General features: G+C 41.9%; 1 protein-coding gene and 1 long non-coding RNA gene across 2 annotated transcripts; both read left to right on the top strand.

The window, feature by feature from the left end:
* Positions 1-4,935: 4,935 nt before the first annotated feature.
* LOC125548904 (uncharacterized) lies at positions 4,936-6,276 on the top strand. Its single transcript, XR_015599818.1, has 2 exons — positions 4,936-5,401; positions 5,856-6,276. It is a non-coding gene; the product is annotated as an uncharacterized LOC125548904 (long non-coding RNA).
* Positions 6,277-23,582: 17,306 nt separating this feature from the next.
* Positions 23,583-25,835, top strand: LOC125545478 (fructose-bisphosphate aldolase 1, cytoplasmic). Its single transcript, XM_048709426.2, has 2 exons — positions 23,583-23,740; positions 24,525-25,835. Exons 1-2 carry the CDS (start codon positions 23,713-23,715, stop codon positions 25,571-25,573), a joined length of 1,077 nt encoding a protein of 358 aa, XP_048565383.2. The 5' UTR covers positions 23,583-23,712; the 3' UTR covers positions 25,574-25,835.
* Positions 25,836-25,896: the final 61 nt, after the last annotated feature.

Here is a 25,896-nt window from a genome sequence, read left to right as displayed (position 1 = left end):
CTAATAGCGGAGAACGAACGAAGAGATTATGGTAGGGTACGAAACCACCTCAAGGTTATTCTTTCCAATCAATCCGTTGGGCTATTCCTATAAATGTCACAAACAGCCCTAGAGTTCATACTAGAATAACACCTTAAGACACAAATCAACCAAAACCCTAATGTCACCTAGATACTCCAATGTCACCTCAAGTATCCGTGGGTATGATTATACGATATGCGTCACACAATCTCAGATTCATCTATTCAACCAACACAAAGGACCTCAAAGAGTGCCCCAAAGTTTCTACCGGAGAATCACGACGAAAACGTGTGCCAACCCCTATGCATAGGTTCATGGGCGGAACCCGCAAGTTGATCACCAAAACATACATCAAGTGAATCACGTGATATCCTATTGTCACCACAGATATCCACGGCAAGACATACATCAAGTGTTCTCAAATCTTTAAAGACTCAATCCGATAATATAACTTCAAAGGGGAAACTCAATCCATTACAAGAGAGTAGAGGGGGTAAGAAACATCATAGGATCCAAATATAATAGCAAAGCTCGCGATGCATCAAGATCGTATCACCTCAAGAACACGAGAGAGAGAGAGAGATCAAACACATAGCTACTGGTACATACCCTCAGCCCCGAGGGAGAACTACCCCCTCCTCATCATGGAGAGCACCGGGATGATGAAGATGGCCACCGGAGAAGGATTGCCCCCTCCGGCAGGGTGCCGGAACGAGTCTAGATTGGCTTTCGGTGGCTACGGAGGCTTCTGGCGGCGGAACTCCCGATCTATTGTGTTCATCGATGTTTTTAGGGTATATGGAGATATATAGGCAGAAGAAGTACGTCAGGGGGGCCACGAGGGGCTCACGAGGGTGGAGGGCACGCCCAGGGGGGTGGGCACCCCCCTGCCTCGTGACCTCCTCGCAGATCCCCCGACGTGCACTCCAAGTCTTCTGGGCTTCTTTCCTTCCAAAAATGAGTTCCGTGAAGTTTCAGGTCAATTGGACTCCGTTTGATTTTCCTTTTCTTCGAAACCCTAAATCAGGGTAAAAACAGAAACTGGCACTGGGCTCTGGGTTAATAGGTTAGTCCCAAAAATGATATAAAGGTGTATAATAAAGCCCATAAACATTCAAAACAGTAGATAATATAGCATGGAGCAATCAAAAATTATAGATACGTTGGAGACGTATCAGCTTTCCTGATGAACAATTAAATGTCATAAATGCTTCTCGTACTGCGCCACGGTATGCTAATTATGCTAATTACATTGTTGCTAAATTTATACCACCTAGTTTCACATACCAGCAAAAGAAAAGGTTTTTCTATGATTTAAGACATTACTTCTGGGATGACCCACACCTTTATAAAGAAGGAGTAGATGGTGTTATTAGACGTCGTATACCTAAGCATGAACAGGAACAGATCCTACGCAAGTGTCACTCCGAAGCTTATGGAGGACACCATGCTGGAGATAGAACTGCACATAAGGTATTGCAATCCGGTTTTTATTGGCCTACTCTCTTCAAGGATGCCCGTAAGTTTGTCTTATCTTGTGAGGAATGTCAAAGAATTGGTAATATTAGTAGACGTCAAGAAATGCCTATGAATTATTCACTCGTTATTGAACCATTTGATGTTTGCGGCTTTGATTATATGGGACATTTTCCTTCCTCTAATGGGTATACACGTATTTTAATTGTTGTTGATTATGTTACTAAGTGGGTAGAAGCTATTCCAACTAGTAGTGCTGATCATAACACTTCTATTAAGATGCTTAAAAAGGTTACTTTTCCGAGGTTTGGAGTCCCTAGATATTTAATAACTGATGGTGGTTCACATTTTATTCATGGTGCTTTCCGTAAAATGCTTGCTAAGTATGATGTTAATCATAGAATTGCATCTCCATATCATCCACAGTCTAGTGGTCAAGTAGAATTGAGCAATAGAGAGCTTAAATTAATTTTGCAAAAGACTGTTAATAGATCTAGAAAGAATTAGTCCAAGAAACTTGATGATGCATTATGGGCTTATAGAACTGCATATAAAAATCCTATGGGTATGTCTTCGTATAAAATGGTTTATGGAAAAGCATGTCACTTACCTCTCGAATTAGAACATAAGGCATATTGGGCTATTAAAGAGCTCAACTATGACTTCAAACTTGCCGGTGAGAAGAGGCTTTTTGACATTAGCTCACTTGATGAATGGAGAACCCAGGCCTACGAGAATGCCAAACTGTTTAAAGAAAAAGTTAAAAGATGGCATGATAAAAGGATACAAAAGCACGAGTTTAATGTAGGTGATTATGTATTGCTATACTACTCTCGTTTAAGATTTTTCGCAGGCAAGCTTCTCTCTAAATGGGAAGGTCCTTATGTCATCGAGGAGGTCTATCATTCCGGTGCCATAAAAATCAACAACTTTGAAGGCACAAATCCGAGGGTGGTGAACGACCAAAGAATCAAACATTATATCTTAGGTAATCCTATAAATGTTGAAACTAATGTTATTGAAACCGTAACCCCAGAGGAATACATAAGGGACACTTTCCAAAACGTTTCAGACTCCGAAAAGGAATAGGTACGTGGTACGGTAAGTAAACCGGCTTCAAAACAGTTCTAATGGCAATTTTTCTCTGTTTTGGAATATTTAAGAAAATAGGAAAATAAGAAGCAGACCAGAAAGGACACGAGGCTTCCACGAGGGTGGAGGGCGCGCCCTACCCCCTGGGCGCGCCCCTGCCTCGTGGGCACCTCGTGTGCTCTCCGGACTCTGTTTTCTTGCACGATACTTCTTTTGGTCGGTAAAAATTCATTATATAATCTCCCGAAGGTTTTGACCACCGTATCACGCAATTATCTCCTGTCTTTGTTTTGAGCTGTTTTTCTAACAGATATAGATCGCCATGGCGTCTTCAAGTGCCCCCAAGGACAAGTTCTTCAAGAAGGTCATCAACCCCTACCTCGTGGAGGTGCTGCAACACCCTCAAACCATTGAGATGCGTGAGGGGTTGCTGCACATCCGCGATGTTGAGGGACCAAGTAGGACCGAAAGCATGGAGACAAGGCTCGAGGCATTGGAGCAACAAGTTTTCAAGTGCCAGGAGATGGTGGAACGTGGACTTGACTCCAATCATATAATGATCATGGAGTTCACCAACAACCACAAGCTGGATGACAAGAACATTGGGGAAGCCATCTTCAAGCTTCACGAGAAAATCGAGCGCCTCCTAGCCCAGATCTACGACCCACAAAACCAAAATTGTGAGTATGAATATAGATTCAAGAGGATGAGTTTGGCTGCAGATTTGAGGATCCCGGAGACTCGGTCATCCTTCTATGATGGTGAGCCTATGCCTTGGAAGATGGACGACAAGCCTACATCATCAGCAACTCCTTCATCACCACCTGCGAGGAAGGAAACATAAACACATGGGTATGGGCACTCCCCTTGGCAACTTCCAAGCTTGGGGGAGTGCCCCGGTATCGTATCACCATCGCTTTTATCTTTACCTTTTTCTTAGTTCGATCCTTTTGGTAATATCTTGATCTAGTAGAATAAAGTTTTAGTATGATCTAGTTGTGAGTTCTGCTTTATGATCCTTCTATGTAATCGAGTCCGTGAGCTATATAATTAAGATTAGTGTTGAGTCAAGGGCTTGATTATCTTGCTATGATCTTGAGGGAATAAATAAAAGAAAAAGAAATAAAGAGATCATAAGGATCTTATGGAGAGTAATGACTTCACATAAAAAAGTATGATGAATAAAAGTTGTTGAAAGTTGATAAACATAGTTTTGGTCATCGTTGCAATTAATAGGAAGTAATAAAGAAAGAGAGGTTTTCACATATAAATATACTATCTTGGACATCTTTTATAATTGTGAGCACTCATTAAAGTATGATATGCTAAAGAGTTGACGTTGGACAAGGAAGACAATGTAATGGGTTATGTTTTCTTACATCTGAGATAAATTATATTGTCATGGATCATCCAACATGTTGAACTTGCCTTTCCCTCTTTTGCTAGCCAATTTCCTTGCACCAAGTAGCGATACTACTTGTGCTTCCAAATATCCCTAAACCCAGTGTTGCCATGAGAGTCCACCATATCTACCTATGGATTGAGTAAGATCCTTCAAGTAAGTTGTCATCGGTGCACACAATAAAAATTGCTCTCTAAATATGTATGATCTATTAATGTGAACAAAATAAGCTTTTATACGATCTTGTGATGTGGAAGAAATAAAAGCGACGGACTAAATAATAAAGGTCCATATCACAAGTGGCAATATAAAGTGACGTTCTTTGGCATTAAGATTTTGTGCATCCAACCATAAAAGCGCATGACAACCTCTGCTTCCCTCTGCGAAGGGCCTATCTTTTACTTTTATCTTCTACCTTATATAAGAGTCATGGTGATCTTCACCTTTCCTTTTTACATTTTATCCTTTGGCAAGCACAATGTGTTGGAAAGATCCAGATACATATAGCTAATTGGATGTGAGTTTTCATGAACTATTATTGTTGACATTACCCTTGAGGTAAAAAGTTGGGAGGCAAACTATAAACCCCTATCTTTCTCTGTGTCCGATTAGAACTTCATAACCATAAATATCGCGTGAGTGTTAGCACTTGTGAAAGACTAAATGTTGGTTGAGTATGTGGACTTGTTGAGAAGCATTGACTCTTTCCTAGGTTATGATAAATTGCAATTGCTTCAATGACTGAGATTATAGTTTGTTAGTTTACAATGAAGTTTCTGATTCATACTTGAGTATGTGAATGAATTGTTACTTTAGCATAAGATATCATATGACAATATATATATATAGAGTGGCACTATTCTAATCCCGGGATTAGAATAGCTATTTGAATCACGGCGCGCCCTATATAGGAGCCGAGCAGATCCTCCCGAACCGCTGTGGCGGCCCACGCGATAAAACAAGAAATAAAAACCTCTTCTCCCCCACTCCCGCACTCCACCCCGCAACCGCCCGCATCCTCGGATCCCCGCCGCCGAGCCCCTCCCCCGATCCCCACGCCGCTTTCACTCCCCTGGATGCCCACACCGCCGCGCCCTTCCCCGGATCCCCATGCCGCCGCGCCCCTCCACAGAGACCCGCGCCGCAGCGCCCCTCCTCGGAGACCCGCGCCGCCGCGCCCCTCCCCGGAGACCGGTGCCGCCGCACCCCATCCCTGGAAACCCCCGCCGTCGCCCCCGTCCCCGGAGACCCCCGTCGGCGCGCCCCCTAACCGGATCCACCCGATAACGTGCGCCCTCCCTGGAACCCCCACGTGCGCCGCCGGATCTTGCGGCCGCCTCACGCCTCCACCACCGGCCACCGCTGCTCTTCCCGTCCCCCACTCTGGTCAACCCCGCACTTCTCCCTCCGGTGAGTCTCCTCCCGCTCTCGGCCTTCCTCTTCTACTTCTCTACCTCCGGGGAACTCCCCTGGTTCCTCCTGCTCATCGTCGCTCCAGTTCCTCTTGTTCATCCGTGCGTGACCCTCGGACCACCATTGCGGCACTGTTCTTGTTCTTCAAGCTCTCGTGTCCTGCCGATGTCGTTGTCCCAACCCCTTGCACAGCGCGAACGCTATTCTCGAGGATGATTCCGATGCCTGACGGTGTAGTTGCCATCCGCAAGATCTCCCTGACATGTGGATCCATTGGTTCGATTAACCAAGTTCTTGTTCTGAAAATTGAAGTTCACAGAGAACAAGGGGTGAAAAATACAGAGAGTTTTTGCATAAAAAGTTCAGAAAATATGCCCTATCACAATTTTTGTTCATGCTAGTTCATATATCTATTTCTCTTATATATGTATTCAGATTTTGGTTTTTGCAGAAGAAGGCACGAAGTTCACTTACTGTCATCGAGGAAATTCAGCTATACCCTCTCCAACGTCCTCGGCCACGACCGTGCTCCAGCCATAGAGCGCTTGCCTCTGCCGTCTCTAAGTGATTTTTGATGTCTGAAGTTCAGCTATACCTGCAGGTGCAAAAAATAGGTGTTTTGGTCCATTTGTTTCAGTTTGACAAGTCGGTTTTCTTCCAAGTTTATCTCCAAAATGCAACAACGTCTGGAGTTTTAATCCTCCAGTTTCTGTGAGAAGAAGAACGACAACGACATATTTCTATGAACTTCCCATTTGGCCACAACTAGACCCCAAGAAAAGTGCACATACAGGATCCTATTACAACCAAATATGATGTAAAATGCAGAGACAAAAAAGTGAATATATTCAGTAGTTTTTTTGTTTTCTTTCGTGTTTTCTCTGACTATACATGACAGTCTATCATTTGTATTCAAATCAGACCCTTGTTGATGAGCTCATACATTTCTAAATAGTATGCGTTGACATTGTGTTGCCCAAAAAGTTCAACACCGCCATCTCGGGCCGTTCAACGATGCGGCTTGCTACGTCTTGAGCTTGCGTTGGTTTTCCCCGAAGAGGAAGGGATGATGCAACAGAGTAGCGTAAGTATTTTCCTCAGTTTTTGAGAACTAAGGTATCAAGCCAGTAGGAGCCCACGCTCAAGTCCCTCGTACCTGCACAAAGCGATAGCTACTCGTAACCAACGCGATTAGGGGTTGTCAAGCCCTTCACGGTCACTTACGAGAGTGAGATCTGATAGATAGAATATTTTTGGTGTTTTTGATATAAAGATGCAAAGTAAAAAGTAAAAGCAAAGTAAATAGCAAAACAATATAAAAGTGATGGAGATTGATATGATGAGAATAGACCCGGGGGCCATAGGTTTCACTAGTGGCTTCTCTCAAGAGCATAAGTATTCTACGGTGGGTGAACAAATTACTGTTGAGCAATTGATAGAATTGAGCATAATTATGAGAATATCTAGGCATGATCATGTATATAGGCATCACGTCCGTGACAAGTAGATCGAAACGATTCTGCATCTACTACTATTACTCCACTCATCGACCGCTATCCAGCATGCATCTAGAGTATTAAGTTAAAAACAGAGTAACGCCTTAAGCAAAATGACATGATGTAGAGAGATAAATTCATGCAATATGAAATAAACCCCATCTTGTTATCCTCAATGGCAACGATACAATACATGCCTTGCTGCCCCTTTTGTCACTGGGTAAGGACACCGCAAGATCGAACCCAAAGCTAAGCACTTCTCCCATGGCAAGAACTATCAATCTAGTTGGCCAAACCAAACGGATAATTCGAAGAGACTTGCAAAGATAACCAGTCATACATAAAAGAATTCAGAGAAGATTCAAATATTATTCATAGATAGACTTGATCATAAACCCACAAATTCATCGGTCTCAACAAACACACCGCAAAAAGAAGATTACATCAAATAGATCTCCACGAGAGAGGGGGAGAACTTTGTATTAAGATTCAAAGAGAGAAGAAGCCATCTAGCTACTAACTATGGACCCGAAGGTCTGAGGTAAACTACTCACACTTCATCGGAGGGGCTAGGATAATGTATAAGCCCTCCGTGATGACGGCCCTCTTCCGGCGGAGCTTCGGAACAGGCCCCAAGATGGGATCTCATGGATACAGAAAGTTGCGGAGGTGGAATTAGGTTTTTGGCTCCTGTTCTGATCGTTTGGGGGTACGTGTGTATATATAGGAGGAAGGAGTACGTCGGTGGAGCACCGAGGGGCCCACGAGGCAGGGGGGAGCACCCTAGGGGGGAGCCCCCCACCCTCGTGACAACCTCGTTGATCCCTTGCAGTAGGTTCCAAGTCTCCTAGATCACGTTCGGTGAGAAAATCACGTTTCCGAAGATTTTATTCCGTTTGGACTCTGTTTGATATTCCGTTTATCCGAAACACTGAAATAGGCAAAAAAAACATCAATTCTGGGCTGGGCCTCCGGTTAATAGGTTAGTCCCAAAAATAATATAAAAGTGGAAAATAAAGCCCAATATAGTCCAAAATAGTAGATAATATAGCATGGAGCAATCAAAAATTATAGATACGTTGCAGACGTATCGGGCATCCCCAAGCTTAATTCCTGCTCGTCCTCGAGTAGGTAAATGATAAAAAGAGAATTTTTGATGCGGAGTGCTACTTGGCATAATTTCAATGCAAATCTTCTTAATTGTGGTATGAATATTCAGATCAGAAAGATTTAAGATAAAAATTTATATTGACATAGAAAATAATAATACTTCAAGCATACTAACAAAGCAATTATGTCTTCTCAAAATAACATGGCCAAAGAAAGTTATCCCTAAAAAATCATATAGTCTGGCTATGCTCCATCTTCCCCACACAAAGTATTTAAATCATGTACAACCCCGATGACAAGCCAAGAAATTGTTTCATACTCTAACTTTTTCAAAACTTTTTCAATCTTCACGCAATACATGAGCGTGAGCCATGGATATAGCACTATAGGTGGAATAGAATGGTAGTTGTGGAGAAGACAAAAAGGAGAAGATAGTCTCACATCAACTAGGCCTATCAACGGGCTATGGAGATGCCCATCAATACATATCAATGTGAGTGAGTAGGGATTGCCATGCAACCGATGCACTAGAGCTATAAGTATATGAAAGCTCAAAAAGAAACTAAGTGGGTGTGCATCCAACTTGCTTGCTCATGAAGACCTAGGGCAATTTGAGGAAGCCCATCATTGGAATATACAAGCCAAGTTCTATAATGAAAAATTCCCACTAGTATATGAAAGTGATAACATGAGAGACTCTCTACTATGAAGATCATGGTGCTACTTTGAAGCACAAGTGTGGTAAAAGGATAGTAACATTGTCCCTTCTCTCTTTTTCTCTCATCATTTTTTTTGTTTGGGCCTTTTCTCTTTTTTTATGGCCTCTGTTTTTCGTCCGGAGTCTCATCCCGACTTATGGGGGAATCATAGTCTCCATCATTCTTTCCTCACTGGGACAATGCTCTAATAATGATGATCATTCTTATAACTCAACAATTACAACTCGATACTTAGAACAAAATATGACTCTATGTGAATGCATCCGGCGGTGTGCCAGGATATGAATATGGCAATGATGAAGTGTGTCATGATGAACTAGATGGTGGAAAGTTGCATGGCAATATATCTCGGAATGGCTATGGAAATGCCATAATAGGTAGGTATGGTGGCTGTTTTGAGGAAGGTATATGGTAGGTGTATGATACCGACTAAAGTTGCGCGGTATTAGAGAGGCTAGCAAAGGTGGAAGGGTGAGAGTGCATATAATCCATGGACTCAACATTAGTCATAAAGAACTCATATACTTATTGCAAAAATCTAGAAGTTATCAAAGCAAAGTATTACGCGCATGCTCCTAGGGGGATAGATTGGTAGGAAAAGACCATCGCTCGTCCCCGACCGCCACTCATAAGGAAGACAATCAATAAATAAATCATGCTCCGACTTCATCACATAACGGTTCACCATACGTGCATGCTACGGGAATCAGAAACTTCAACACAAGTATTCTTTAAATTCACAACTACTCAACTAGCATGACTTTAATATTATCACCTCCATAACTCAAAACAATTATCATGCTTCAATCTTTTCTTAGTATTCAACACACTCAAAAGAGAGTTTCACAAATCTTGAATACCAAGCATATTATTATTAGGCAAATTACCATGCTATTAATGGACTCTCAAATTAATTTAAGTGAAGCATGAGAGATCAATAGTTTCTTTAAAACATATCCACCACCGTGCTCTAAAGGATCTAAGTGAAGCACATAGAGCAAAATTATAACGCTTAAAAGATATAAGTGAAGCACATAGAGCAAAATTATCTAGCTCAAAGGATATAAGTGAAGCACATAGAGCAAAATTACTTAGCTCAATAGATATAAGTGAAGCACATAGAGCAAAACTACTTAGCTCAAAAGATATAAGTGAAGCACATAGAGTATTCTATCAAATTTTAATTCATGTATGGATCTCTCAAAAGGTGTGTACAGCAAGGTTGATTGTGGCATACTAACAAATAAAGACACAAATAATACAAGATGCTCCAAGCAAAACACATATCATGTTGGTGAATAAAAATATAGCTCCAAGTAAATTACCGATGGAAGTGGACGAAAGAGGGGATGCCTTCCGGGGGCATCCCCAAGCTTTGACTTTTTGGTGTCCTTGGATTATCTTGGGGGTACCATGGGAATCCCCAAGCTTGGGCTCTTGCCACTCCTTGTTCCATGATCCATCAAAAGAATTCACCCAAAACTTGAAAACTTCACAACACAAAACTCAAAATAGAAAACTCGTGAGCTCCGTTAGCGAAAGAAAACAAAAGACCACTTCAAGGTACTGTAATGAACTCATTATTTATTTATATTGGTGTTAAACCTACTGTATTACAACTTCTGTATGGATTATAAACTATTTTACTAGCCATAGATTCATCAAAATAAGCAAACAACACACGAAAAACAGAATCTGTCAAAAACAGAACATTCTGTAGTAATCTGTAGCTAGCGCAATATCTGGAACCCCAAAAATTATAAAATAAATTTCTGGACGTGAGTAATTTATCTATTAATCATATGAAAAAATAATTAACTAAATAGCACTGTTTAAATAAAAATAACAGCAGTTCTCGTGAGCGCTAAAGTTTCTGTTTTTTACAGCAAGTTCAACATGACTTTCCCCAAGTCTTCCCAATGGTTCTACTTGGCACAAACACTAATTAAACACAAAAGACACAACCAAAACAGAGGCTAAATAATTTATTTATTACTAAACAGGAGCAAAAAGCAAGGAATAAAAATAAAATTGGGTTGCCTCCCAACAAGCGCTATCGTTTAACGCCCCTAGCTAGGCATAACGAGCAAGAATATATCTAGGTATTGCCATCTTTGGTAGGCAATCCATAAGTGGCTCTCATGATAGTTTCATATGGTAATTTTATTTTCTTTCTTGGAAAGTGTTCCATGCCCTTTTTTAATGGAAATTGAAATCTAATATTCCCTTCCTTCATATCAATAATCGCACCAACCGTTCTAAGGAAAGGTCTACCAAGAATAATAGGGCAAGAAGGATTGCAATCTATATCAAGAACAATGAAATCTGCGGGCACATAATTCCTATTTGCAACAATAAGAACATCATTAATCCTTCTCATAGGTTTCTTAATAGTGGAATCCTCAAGATGCAAGTTTAGAGAGCAATCATCAAAGTTACAGAAATCTAGTAAATCACACAAAGTCTTGGGAATAGTAGAGACACTGGCACCCAAATCACACAAAGCATAAAACTCATGATCTTTAATTTTAATTTTAATAGTTGGTTCCCACTCATCATAGAGTTTTCTAGGGATAGAAATTTTCAATTCAAGTTTTTCTTCATAAGATTGCATCAAGGCATCAACAATATGTTCGATGAAGGCTTTATTTCGATTATAAGCATGTGGAGAATTTAGCACAGATTGCAACAAGGAAATACAATCAATCAAAGAGCAACTTTCATAATTAAATTCCTTCAAATCCAATATATTGGGTTTAGCAACATCTAGATTTTTATTTCTTTCAATCCCACTTTCATCAATTTCATCATTAAAATCTAAATACTCCGAATTTTTAGAACGCCTTCTAGGTAAAGGAAGATCATATTCAGTTTCATCAAGATTCATATTGCAAAATAAAGATTTAATTGGAGACACATCAATAACTTTTAGATCTTCATCTTGATTTTCATAGATATTCGGTTTAGCGGCCATCTTATTGACTAAGGTGGCTTGCATATCCGAAATTTCAGCAGTCATCTTCTCTAGATGAGCAATCTGGGATCTTATACCCTCAAATTCTTTAGACATATCATCAAGCTCTTTATTCATATAATTCATAAAACTTTTTTGTTCTTTAAGTTTGTTTCTAAAGAAATTATTATGCTCAAATTGCAAAACCATAAACTTCCTAACGTTGTTTTCGATCTCCTCTAACCTTTTAAGGTGAAGATCACCAAATCTTGGTTGAGCCATCGCGACAAACAAGCAATCTGACACACGAGCAAACAAAAAGCAAACGGATAAAAGAGGCAAACAGAGAGGGAGGATAGAGAGAGAGGGCGAATAAAACGGCAAGGGTGAATTGGGGGGAGAGGAAAACGAGAGGCAAATGGCAAATAATGTAATGCGAGAGATAGGGATTGTGATGGGTACTTGGTATATGACTTTTTTCGTAGACTCCCCAGCAACGGCGCCAGAAATCCTTCTTGCTACGTCTTGAGCTTGCGTTGGTTTTCCCCGAAGAGGAAGGGATGATGCAACAGAGTAGCGTAAGTATTTCCCTCAGTTTTTGAGAACCAAGGTATCAATCCAGTAGGAGCCCACGCTCAAGTCCCTCGTACCTGCACAAAGCGATAGCTACTCGCAACCAACGCGATTAGGGGTTGTCAAGCCCTTCACGGTCACTTATGAGAGTGAGATCTGATAGATAGAATATTTTTGGTGTTTCTGATATAAAGATGCAAAGTAAAAAGTAAAAGCAAAGTAAATAGCAAAACAATATAAAAGTGATGGAGATTGATATGATGAGAATAGACCCGGGGGCCATAGGTTTCACTAGTGGCTTCTCTCAAGAGCATAAGTATTCTACGGTGGGTGAACAAATTACTGTTGAGCAATTGATAGAATTGAGCATAATTATGAGAATATCTAGGCATGATCATGTATATAGGCATCATGTCCGTGACAAGTAGATCGAAACGATTCTGCATCTACTACTATTACTCCACTCATCGACCGCTATCCAGCATGCATCTAGAGTATTAAGTCAAAACAGAGTAACGCCTTAAGCAAGATGACATGATGTAGAGAGATAAATTCATGCAATATGAAATAAACCCCATCTTGTTATCCTCGATGAAAATGATACAATACGTGCCTTGCTGCCCCTTCTGTCACTGGGTAAGGACACTGCAAGATCGAACCCAAAGCTAAGCACTTCTCCCATGGCAAGAACTACCAATCTAGTTGGCCAAACCAAACGGATAATTCGAAGAGACTTGCAAAGGTAACCAATCATACATAAAAGAATTCAGAGAAGATTCAAATATTATTCATAGATAGACTTGATCATAAACCCACAATTCATCGGTCTCAACAAACACACCGCAAAAAGAAGATTACATCGAATAGATATCCACGAGAGAGGGGGAGAACTTTGTATTGAGATTCAAAGAGAGAGAATAAGCCATCTAGCTACTACCTATGGACCCGAAGGTCTGAGGTAAACTACTCACACTTCATCGGAGAGGCTAGGATGATATAGAAGCCCTCTGTGATGACGGCCCTCTTCCGGCGGAGCTCCGGAACAGGCCCCGAGATGGGATCTCGTGGATACAGAAAGTTGCGGCGGTGGAATTAGGTTTTTGGATCCTGTTCTGATCGTTTGGGGGTACGTGTGTATATATAGGAGGAAGGAGTACGTCGGTGGAGCACCGAGGGGCCCACGAGGCGGGGGGCGCACCCCCCCACCCTCGTGACCACCTCATTGATCCCTTGCAGTAGGGTCCAAGTTTCCTAGATCACGTTCGGTGAGAAAATCACGTTTCCGAAGATTTTATTCCGTTTGGACTCCGCCTGATATTCCGTTTATCCGAAACACTAAATTAGGCAAAAAAACAGCAATTCTGGGTTGGGCCTCCGGTTAATAGGTTAGTCCCAAAAATAATATAAAAGTGGAAAATAAAGCCCAATATAGTCCAAAATAGTAGATAATATAGCATGGAGCAATCAAAAATTATAGGTACGTTGGAGACGTATCACGGCTCCAAGAAGTTTGTTTTCCATATTGGTTTTATAGTGTCAATTTTTCTGTGTTCATGTAGTAAAACATTAGGAAGTTCAATTTTAAGGAAGCAACAAGTTCAACCAATACGGAAACACTAAAAAATACATTGAATAGAAAATTTTTAGTGGGGTTCAAATTGGAATGACATGGAAAAAAATTGTTCTCTGCTCTTTATAGTAAAAAATGTATCACGTATTGGTTGGTTTCCTCAATTAGTTGTCTCTCTGACACACATTATGTTGTTGCTTTCCTTCTCCTTCATAAAACTATTACAAAATAATAGAGCATAGAAGTTCGATATTAAAAGCAAAAAAACAAGCGAGCATTCTTGAAGACAAAAAAGGTTGATGCGAAGTTCATATTCTCTGTCGCGGATAGTTCAATATGTTCGCTTAGGGCAAAACACACACATTGGGTATAAAAAAGAGGCGAACATACAAAAAATTCATGAAGTTCAAATTTTGAAAATAGAGAAGTCTGAAGTTTATTAAAAAAGAAAAAAAATATTCGTTTCCAAAAAGTAAAATAAAAACATTCGGGTTTAAATACCACAACAGTTTGGATGTTTATTAAAATACTCCTAGCAAAAAATAAAAGAACTAGGAAGTTCAATTTTAAATCATAGAATAGTTTGATGTATATTAAAATCTTGGATTTTTCTCCTTATTACAAGAATAAGGCCAAGAAGTTCAAACTAAAATAACGAAGTAGTTTGATGTATATAAAGAACGGAGATTTTTCTGTTTACTAAATAATAAAACCAAAGAAGTTCAACTTTTAAAAGTAGAGTGTTTGATACTTATTTGAAACTCAGTTTTTTCGGTTACTAAAGAATAAGACCAGTAAGATCTATTCAAAATAACGAAGAAGTTCAATGTTTCTAACAAAACTTTCATTTTTCACAAATCTAAAAATCACACAAAAGAAGTTGAAAAAAGAAAGTTAGAGCGATTCGATGTCTATAAAAAACTCAGATTTTTTTCGCTACTAAAGTGAAATAGGGAGAAGTTCAAATTGACAACAGACGGAGGTTCACGTACTGCATGGTGTGTGTTTCGTATGAAAAAATAGGAGTAAAAAGGTGAAGTCCAAAAATTTTGTTGCTAGAAGTTCAAGTGCACAAACTGGGAAAGTTCAAAAGGTTCCTCCTGTTAAACAAGTTTCCACAACGGAAGCTCAAATTAAATAAAAAAATAGTTCACAAAAATTAATTAGAAAAAGAATGTGAAGGGGGTCCAATATTTATGACAAAACTAGGATATTTTGATGCTAAAAGAAATAAACCAAGAAGTCCAAATAATAAAAAAAGAGAAGTTCAATATTTAAAAAAACACAGATTTTCTTTGTTAATAAAGTATAAAATTAAAGAAATTCAAATTAAAATAAAAGGAGTAGTTTGATGTTTACGTAAAACTCAAATTCTTTCCATTTCTAGGAAAATAAAATAAAATTATGAGGTTCAATTTAAAAAAATGTTTGATGCTTATTTGAAAACACATTTTTTCTAAGAATAAGACTAAGAAGTTCAATTTGAAATAACAGAGAAGTTCAAAGTATATAAAAAACTGAGATTTGTTGCAAGAAGTTCACGTGCACCTCTATGCACGGTTCAGAATTTATATTGCGGGACGTTCTACCTCTAGTTACATGTTTCAAAAATGGCAAAAAATGACGTTCATCCTTGAATTGTGTGTAATTCAACGTATACACAAAAATGTGATAGAAGTTCATACTGAAAACAGTGAGAAGTTCAAGTACTGCAAGGAATGCGTTTCAGGTGAAATAAAAGTATAGAAAAATAGAAGTTTAAAAGGTTTATTCACAAAAGTTCAAGTGCTCTGTCCAGGGAAGTTAAAAAATTCTTGCGAGAATGGTTCACCTTGTATGTCCATGTTCAAAAACAAAAAAAATGTTTTTTGGGGTTTTAAAACAATTCTCTCAATCCACGAAGAAGTTCAGTTATTATTTGGGACCAATTTGATTTCAAAAAGAAAATAAAAAATCAAATTATAAAAATGGAAAAAGTTCATGTACTACATGGTGTGTGTTTAATATGAGAAAAAATGAATTAAAAGGCAAGGTCCAAATTTTTTGTTGTTATAAGTTCAACTACTCGGTCGAAGAAAATTAAAAAATTATTGTGAGAGAGGTTTGTACAAAAGTAATATCATTTGTGTGACACTGACGAATGAATGAGATAATTACAAACGAAAGTATGTAACAGAAGTTCAACGTGAAAACAGCACGAAGTTTAACTACTACGCTGAATGAATTTCAGATGAAAAACTTTTAAAATCATCGCGAGTATGAAAAAACGATCAACACGGGAAAGTTGTGTGCTTACAGCAGCTTTCCGCCGGTATATCACTTGCTCAATTCCGGTGAGTGGATTGAGAGCTACGAGCAGTGGATGGAGAGCTACGAGCAAAAAAATCACGTGAAAAACATAGTGAAGTTCAGGTACATGCGCCGAGAAGTTCAGGTTCTTCACGCGCTGCATTTCCGAAGAATCTGTTTCGCGATAAAGGCAGAACGAATGATCTCGCCGTTTTCGAAATTACATAAAAACGGCTGGGAATCAGAGAAAACCATCAACATGGAAAAGTTTCGCATTTTCCGTAGCTTTTCAGCGGTATATTATTTGCCTCATTCCGATAAAGTTTGTAGAAATTACGGGGAAAATACATTTTTAGCCATTTTCAAAATTGACTTAAAACCATAAGGAATTGGGAGAAACAATATATACAAAAAAGTTTTCCATTTCTTCAAGCTTTCCAACACGATATGATTTGTTGCATTCGGACGTACGGTTAAAACATTAGCTCGAAAATACGAACTCGGTGGAACTTGTATCGTTTTCTAAATTACTTTTAAATTGTTCAAAATTAGAAAAAACTTTCAACATGAAAAAGTAGCGTATTTTCATAAGCTTTCCAACGCCATATTATTTGCCTCAATTGGATTAGCCGTTTAGAAATGGCATCGAAAATACGAACTCAGGTGTTCCGTTTATGAAATTCTACGGTTTTCCAAATTACCCTTTATCCATAGGGAATTAGAGAAAACTTTCAACATGTGGAAGGAGCGGTTTTGCAGCAGGTTTCCAACGCCATATTATTTGCCTCATTCCGATAAATGGTTTAGAAATGCGATCAAAAATATGATTCATGTTTTTTGTATGAGGAAAAAACAGTTTTCAAAACTGATCTTAAACCGCTTACATTTTGCCAAAAATTTAACTTGGGTCATGATACTGGTGTCCATAGCTTTCCAACGGTATATCGCAAGCCCCATTTGAGCAATGTTGGCGGAAGTTCAACCTAGCACTAGGAGAAGTTCAGGTCAAATAAATCAGGTAGTAAAATTAAAAAAACACAATTTCATCACGATCCCAAGAGCAAAATCCGCCAACGAGCGAGATTCCTATTTAAAACCGGTATTTAGTTGCTAAAAAACATTTCTAGATTACACTAACACCATATAGAACACGACTAAGCAGAATAATTCACGGGGGGAGCCATGGTTGCGAAGATAGCCCGAAGGTCGGGTTCGTACAGAGGGAAGTTCAAGCACGTTATTCAGGCTGTTCAGGTTGTGATCAGAATATTATTTTGATCCCATGATCAGAATATATATACCTCATGTCCGTATTTTATTTTATCGACACCTCTATCTCTAAACATGTGGACATATTTTTCGATTTCGACTTTCGCTTGAGTACAAGCGAGGTCTAAGCTTGGGGGAGTTGATACGTCCATTTTGCATCATGTTTTTATATCGATAATTATCACATTATGGGCTGTTATTACACATTATGTCACAATACTTATGCATATTCTCTTTTATTTTACAAGGTTTACATGAAGAGGGGGGTGCCGGCAGCTGGAATTCTGGGCTGGAAAAGGAGCAAATATTAGAGACCTATTCTGCACATCTCCAAAAGCCCTGAAACTCCACGGGAGTTATTTTCAAAATATATAAAAAATACTGAGCGAAGGAAGTACCAGAGGGGGGCCACCCACCATCCACGAGGGTGGGGGCGCGCCCTACCCCCTGGGCGCGCCCCCTGCCTTGTGGGCCCCCTGGTGGCTGATAACCCACAAGTATAGGGGATCGCAACAACTTTCGAGGGTAGAGTATTCAACCCAAATTTATTGATTCGACACAAGGGGAGCCAAAGAATATTCTCAAGTATTAGCAGCTGAGTTGTCAATTCAACCACACCTGGAAACTTAGTATCTGCAGCAAAGTGTTTAGTAGCAAAGTAATATGATAGTAGTGGTAGCGGCAACAAAAGTAAAGACAACAAAAGTAATGTTTTTGGTATTTTGTAGTGATTGTAACAGTAGCAGCGGGAAAGTAAATAAGTGAGAACCAGTATATGGAAAACTCGTAGGCACCGGATCAGTGATGGATAATTATGCCGGATGCGGTTCATCATGTAGCAGTCATAACATAGGGTGACACAGAACTAGCTCCAATTCATCAATGTAATGTAGGCATGTATTCCGTATATACTCATACGTGCTTATGGAAAAGAACTTGCATGACATCTTTTGTCCTACCCTCCCATGGCAGCGGGGTCCTATCAGAAACTAAGGGATATTAAGGCCTCCTTTTAATAGAGAACCGGAACAAAGCATTAGCAGATAGTGAATACATGAACTCCTCAAACTAAGGTCATCACTGGGAGTGGTCCCGATTATTGTCACTTCGGGGTTGCCGGATCATAACACGTAGTAGGTGACTATAGACTTGCAAGATAGGATCAAGAACTCACATGTATTCATGAAAACATAATAGGTTCAGATCTGAAATCATGGCACTCGGGCCCTAGTGACAAGCATTAAGCATAGCAAAGTCATAGCAACATCAATCTCAGAACATAATGGATACTAGGGATCAAACCCTAACAAAACTAACTCGATTACATGATAAATCTCATCCAACCCATCACCGTCCAGCAAGCCTACGATGGAATTACTCACGCACGGCGGCGAGCATCATGAAATTGGTGATGGAGGATGGTTGATGATGATGACGGCGACGAATCCCCCTCTCCGGAGCCCCGAACGGACTCCAGATCAGCCCTCCCGAGAGGTTTTAGGGCTTGGCGGCGGCTCCATATCGTAAAACGCAATGATTTCTTCTCTCTGATTTTTTTTCTCTCCGAAAGCAAATATATAGAGTTGGAGTTGGCGTCGGAGGGCATCCAGGGGGCCCACGAGGTAGGGGGGCGTGCCCCCACCCTCGTGGACAGGGTGTGGGCCCCCTGGTCTTCATCTTTGGCGAGGATTTTTTATTATTTTTTCTAAGATGTTCCGTGGAGTTTCAGGTCATTCCGAGAATATTTGTTTTCTGCACATAAAACAACACCATGGCAATTCTACTGAAAACAGCGTCAGTCCGGGTTAGTTCCATTCAAATCATACAAGTTAGAGTCCAAAACAAGGGCAAAGGTGTTTGGAAAAGTAGATACGACGGAGACGTATCAGTGGCCCTCTAATGCCCATCTTTGGCTATATGGAGTCTTTCGTCGAGGAAAAAAATCATAAGCAAGCTCACGGGACGAAACTCCGCCACCACGAGGCGGAACCAATCTAGGGCTCCAGCGGAGCTGTTCTGCCGGGGAAACTTCCCTCCAGGAGAGGGAATTCATCACCATCGTCATCACCAACGATCCTCTCATCGGGAGGGGGGCAATCTTCATCAACATCTTCACTAGCACCATCTCATCTCAAACCCTAGTTCATCTCTTGTATCCAATCTTTGTATCCAAACCTCAGATTGGTACCTGTGGGTTGCTAGTAGTGTTGATTACTCCTTGTAGTTGATGCTAGTTGGTTTACTTGGTGGAAGATCATATGTTGAGATCCATTATGCATATTAATACCCCTTTGATTATGAACATGAATATGCTTTGTGAGTAGTTACGTTTGTTCCTGAGGACATGGGAGAAGTCTTGCTATAAGTAGTCATGTGAATTTGGTATTCGTTCGATATTTTGATGAGATGTATGTTGTCATCCCTCTAGTGGTGTCATGTGAACGTCGACTACATGACACTTCACCATTTTTTGGGCCTAGAGGGAGACATTGGGAAGTGATAAGTAGATGATGGGTTGCTAGAGTGACAGAAGCTTAAACCCTAGTTTATGCGTTGCTTCGTAAGGGGCTGATTTGGATCCATATGTTTCATGCTATGGTTAGGTTTACGTTAATACTTCTGTTGTAGTTGCGGATGCTTGCAATACAGGTTAATCATAAGTGGGATGCTTGTCCAAGTAAGGGCAGTACCCAAGCACCGGTCCACCCACATATCAAATTATCAAAGTACCGAACGCGAATCATATGAACGTGATGACAACTAGCTTGACGATAATTCCCATGTGTCCTCGGAAGCGCTTTCCTTTATATAAGAATTTGTCCAGGCTTGTCCTTTGCTACAAAAGGATTGGGCCATCTTGCTGCACCTTATTTACTTGCATTACTTGTTACTCATTACAAATTACCTTATCACAAAACTATCTATTACCGATAATTTCAGTACTTACAGAGAATACCTTACTGAAAATTGCTTATCATTTGCTTCTACTCCTCGTTGGGTTCGACACTCTTACTTATCGAAAAGGCTACGATAGATCCCCTACACTTGTGGGTCATCATCAGGAGAGTCGTGCGGTGGTGGGTCGAAGGATTGATGGTGCGAGCGTACTCTAGGCGGGCGCTGAGATCACTAGCGCCTGGTGGCTCATTGGGCAGGCAAGCCCAGGCGGGGCTGGCCATAGTGACCCGTGCAGCTGGACAGGCCAAGGCGTGGCAACGCGAGCAGGTTCAGATGGCCGGTGAAGCACGCAGGAAGTGCTACAAAGCAGCGAAAAGAGTTTTGTTTTGGAACAAAAAAAGGACCAGTCCTTGTGTGACACGGATGGAGGCAGATCAATCGGCAAGGAAAAAGTCTATCAAGGGATATGCGTACGTCAGGAAGGCTAAGGATTTGACAAAGCAAATAGCTAGCATTGAGAGTTGAGCCTAGGAGTTACACCACGTGAAGACCAACATTGTTTTGGTTGAATTGCTACTAGTGCTGGGAGGTGACCACGTTAGGTTTGCTTATGTACTTTGGCATCATGGAAAGAAGCTCTGTTAATTTTCGCAAGGTCAGCCATACAAAGAATCATGATGCCATCGGGCATCGGGTTTGAGGTGGAGAAGTTCATTAGAACTAAAAACTTTGGGTTATGGCAGACACGGATGAAAGATTTGTTGGCACAACAGAGATGCTTGAAGGCGTTGCGAGAAGTCAATTCAGTTAAGATGAAATTATCATGTGATGGATGAAAATTTGCCAAAGACGATTTGGGAGCCTCGAGCGTGTCATATAGTCGAACGAGTTCGGCCGGGTCTGACTAGGCAGTTTGACGAATCAACGCAAGTCGGTTGTTACAGAAGACGGAGGTGGGATTGGCGACAATGACATAGGAGTGTGATACTGATGGTGACCGATTTCTGGAGCGTGGAAACACGTGGCGCAGGCCTGAGGGCTTGTGTGACTTCGACAAGACTATGGCGCGGGGTTGATTCAAGGTGATGTACACACGGAGCTTGAAGTCGACGAGCGCGAGGGTGGAATGATCATCTACCATGGAGTCATGTTGAAGGTGGAGCTGGATTGAGGGGCTACGGTGTAAGGATCCAGAGAATCGAAGCCTATTCGGTGGGAAAAAGCGAGTGACACGTAGTTCGGACTGGAGCCCAGTGGTCTGATGGAAGCGTGAGACTTGTCATCGGTCGGTGATGATCGGTGGTACTCTGTAGTGGGGGTTGAGTGGTGTGGTTTTGCGACCCTTGAGACTCGACCGGGATAGCGGAGGCTCGACGCGGTAATAGCGGCGAGGCGTGCGGTACGCACGGGACATGGAGACAGGTCATGGCTCTGGTGGTCATACATGTGGTGAGACAACTGCGAATTTGACTCGCGATGATTAGAAGCAATGGTGATATTCTTTCAAGTTTCAGACAGACGGGCAAGAAATGAGCGGTGATGTTGAGTTCAGGTAACTCTTATGTGTGATATCCAATATGTTAGTTGTTCACTTTCACGCATGTCAATGATCAGTGTGTGATGGCATTGGACGGATACACTGGAAGTTGGGAGCGCAAACTAGAGTAATGTGGAACTTAATTTCGCTCGAGCATTGACTGTGGTCAAGAAAAGAACGGACTACAAGTTGCAGGTGGAGTCACATGAAGTCTTTGGAGTAGCAGCGGTGCTCATGGGATAAGCTCAAGTCCAATGTATATGAAAGTTTGATGCATTGACGAACTCAAGGTGGTGGAGAATATTCGCCAAGGTGGAGTTTGCTAGAGTTGTGTCGAATATTGTGTACAAGTAGGTTACAGTTGGACTCTGAGTAGTATTGTGTTTACAAGATATGGAGTCGTGTCCTAGTAGGACACTTGTATTCTAGGTCTCTTATATATATCGAGAGTAGACACACGATGTAACATATGCCAACATAGTAGCACAGGAATGCAGGGGAAGCCAGCGGCATGTGCCGACGTCCAGGGCGACTGAGTGCGGTATTGTAGCGGTATCACGGGGAGGAGCGCCTGTAGTCAGGTCCCAGAGATGTAACCATATCGGTGAACCTCGTTAACAAATCTCGGTGTCGTGCATTGTGTAATTGTTTGGTTCTTGGATGATCGACGGAGTGTCTCGGATTTATTCTAATAGGAAGTGTATCTCTAAATGATAATCTGTTTGTGATCCTCAGATCTTTGATATTGCACTTTTTTTCTTTATAAGTTTTTTTCTAAATGGTTTTTTATAGAAGGTTTTTAATGAGACATTATTAATGCAGTCATTGTAATATGTCAGTTTCTCTTATTTTTCTATTGAGTTTTTGGATGGAGTTTTTAATGGCATATTGTACATATTTCCTCGTATTTTTCCTACAGGGTTTTTGAAGACTAACCGTGATGATAATGTTTACAAAAAAAATTGAAGCAAATATTAGGGGTGGTGTTTTTTAACACAGTACAGACACAAGCGCTTATATACACGCGCATATATTCATCCCTATGAACGCATATGCACACCCTACTCATATGAGCCCCTCCAAAAGACTGAGCCGACATATCATCTTGAAATTTACGAAATAACCGTAGTCACCTCGTCATCGACGGGAACGTCTCCTTCCACTGAATGCGCATCGCCGAAAATCATGAAATAAATCCAGGAATAATTGCAAGCACCAGGACTTGAATCCTGGTGAACTCGGAATACCACAATCCCTCTAACCATTCAACCACAGATTGGTTCGCTTAAGAGGAGTGCTAGGATTAATTAATTAGAATCTCTGCTTGTGGAACCGACAGCCGGTTTCTCTCTCAAACGATTGCATCCTAACGTAACGGACGCGTCGTTCAGATCGTGCCTATTGTGAACGTTGCGCGTGTGCGATGCGTCCCTCCAGGGATATAAATATGTACATCATTAACATCAATCAATAGTGAATCGTCACAAATCTGTACATCATCGAGATCAATCAATAGTGAATCGCTACTGTTCATTCACATAGTTTCTTCACAGTTTTCTCACGTTGCGACATACGGATTTTTTTTGGAACTATTGCGACACACGGACTTTTTTTTGCTAGCAAAGGATAGAGAGGATTCGCGAAGAAAACCAAGGACGAGAGGCTTCGACGAGTCCGTGGGCCGGTGTGAATACGACGTGCGCGGGGGGGCAGAGCGGTGGTTTAGCCGGTCGAATTGCCCCTTTCTTTCCCCTCGTCCAAGCCTGGGCCTCTTTATAACCCCCGCCACCTAATCCTGCCCGTCCACCAAAGCCACCACCCCCATCACCTGCCTGCCAACTAGCCCCAAATCTCCCCTCCCTCCCCCGCTCTCGAATCCCCCCGAGCATCGACCATGTCGGCCTACTGCGGAAAGTACAAGGGTACGCGATCCATCCCCTCCCTCGTCGTTCTCTCGATACGTCGGCGCTTTGATCTGCCTCGCGTGTAGATCCGTTGCCTGTTCGCCGTGCTTAGATCTACCTTTGCTCGCGAATCCGATGTAGTGTGTGCCGTCCGTACGCGCCGTGCTTTGATCTGCTTGGTTCTAGCGGTTACGCTGTTTTCGAGCGGATTTAGGCACTGCCTGTAAGATCCGAGTCCTTTGGGTGGATTTAGGTCGCGTCAGGGTGATGGGCTGCATGCTGATGATTACTGCTAGGTCCATGCTAGTGATTATTTTATATGAATGATGATACTGGCGTTCCTTCTTATTTTGCATGTACTTTTTTTGGGTAAGTTGATGGACTCGGTTGCTCCATCTGTACATAATTCTGTTTGTGTTCGTTGTAGTGTTTACTATGGCTTTATGGTTGTTTGAAGATTGCCCCTGTAAATCTATTTCTGTTTAGATCCTAGTGGCTTCTTTTGCTAAGCTATATCCTGTGCTTATATAGTTGCAAGCTGTACTGATTGCTCTGCTGCCATGTTAATTCTTTGTTGCCCCTGGCCGTGTTAGCCACCTTGTGCTGTTGTGCAGATACATCTTTGAGAAATTGTAAAAAAATCATAATCAGTTGTCAGAATCATGCTAGTCAGTTTGTTGTGCATCTGTTGTTAGCTCAACGCTGTTAATGGCTACTCTCAACTTGTGCAGTTTTCTAGATTTTAGCACAATCTGAATAGTTATGGCAATTCATCTTAATACTGATGGTGGTTATCCTGCAGATGAGCTCATCAAGAACGCTGCCTACATTGGCACCCCCGGCAAGGGTATCCTTGCTGCCGACGAGTCCACCGGCACCATCGGCAAGCGCTTTGCCAGCATCAATGTTGAGAATGTTGAGGACAACCGCCGTGCCCTCCGTGAGCTCCTCTTCTGCACCCCTGGAGCCCTCCAGTACCTCAGTGGTGTGATCCTCTTTGAGGAGACCCTGTACCAGAGCACCAAGGGTGGCAAGCCCTTCGTTGACATCCTCAAGGAGGGCAACGTCCTCCCTGGCATCAAGGTGGACAAGGGTACCGTCGAGCTCGCTGGAACCAACGGTGAGACCACCACCCAGGGCTTTGATGACCTTGGCAAGCGCTGTGCCAAGTACTACGAGGCTGGTGCCCGCTTTGCCAAGTGGCGTGCCGTCCTCAAGATTGGCCCCACCGAGCCATCACAGCTTTCCATCGACCAGAATGCTCAGGGTCTGGCTCGCTATGCCATCATCTGCCAGGAGAATGGGCTGGTGCCCATTGTTGAGCCTGAGATCCTTGTTGATGGACCTCATGACATTGACCGCTGTGCTTACGTGACTGAGATGGTCCTTGCTGCGTGCTACAAGGCCCTCAACGACCAGCATGTCCTCCTTGAGGGCACCCTCCTGAAGCCCAACATGGTCACCCCTGGATCCGACGCCAAGAAGGTGGCCCCTGAGGTCATTGCTGAGTACACCGTCCGCACCCTCCAGAGGACTGTCCCTGCTGCCGTCCCAGCCATTGTCTTCCTCTCTGGTGGACAGAGCGAGGAGGAGGCGACCCTGAACCTGAACGCCATGAACAAGCTCGAGACCAAGAAGCCATGGAACCTGTCCTTCTCCTTCGGGCGTGCCCTCCAGCAGAGCACCCTCAAGGCCTGGGCTGGCAAGGTGGAGAACGAGGAGAAGGCCAGGAAGGCGTTCCTGGTGAGGTGCAAGGCCAACTCTGAGGCCACCCTCGGCACCTACAAGGGCGATGCCACCCTCGGCGAGGGGGCCTCTGAGAGCCTCCACGTCAAGGACTACAAGTACTGATCTGCCTTCGGTGCGGTGGCCTGTTTGGGTGTCCTGCTTACCAGTATTATCGTTTGGTTTTCAGAGTCTTGATATATCCTTCGGATATCGAACCTAGTATGGAACTTGTGCTCTCAAAATAGCTTAGGTAGTTTCGTTTTTGGAGTCGAATACCCTGTTACTCGGGTGCGGTGGTTTTTGTTCTACTATGGTCGTGTAATTTTGCTGCTTATACAATGGGTAAAACCTGTTATATGCTGAGTACATGTCTTTAGTTGCTCTATTTCGATTGTGTTGCATCGCTTAATTTTTCTTTTGTTGCTTCAGCTGAAGCAACATCGCTT

Source organism: Triticum urartu, chromosome 3A (assembly GCF_056163025.1).
Source record: "Triticum urartu cultivar PI428250 chromosome 3A, HENAU_Tu73, whole genome shotgun sequence".
NCBI classification, from domain to species: domain Eukaryota; kingdom Viridiplantae; phylum Streptophyta; class Magnoliopsida; order Poales; family Poaceae; genus Triticum; species Triticum urartu.
This window is presented reverse-complemented; position numbering and strand designations above follow the sequence as displayed.

Bases quoted from the DNA above. Each gene is read 5' to 3' on its own strand.
- LOC125545478 (XM_048709426.2), top strand. From the start codon at position 23,713: ATGTCGGCCTACTGCGGAAAGTACAAGG. The intron at 23,741-24,524 runs GTACGCGATCCA...GTTATCCTGCAG, and splicing joins CTACTGCGGAAAGTACAAGG to ATGAGCTCATCAAGAACGCT.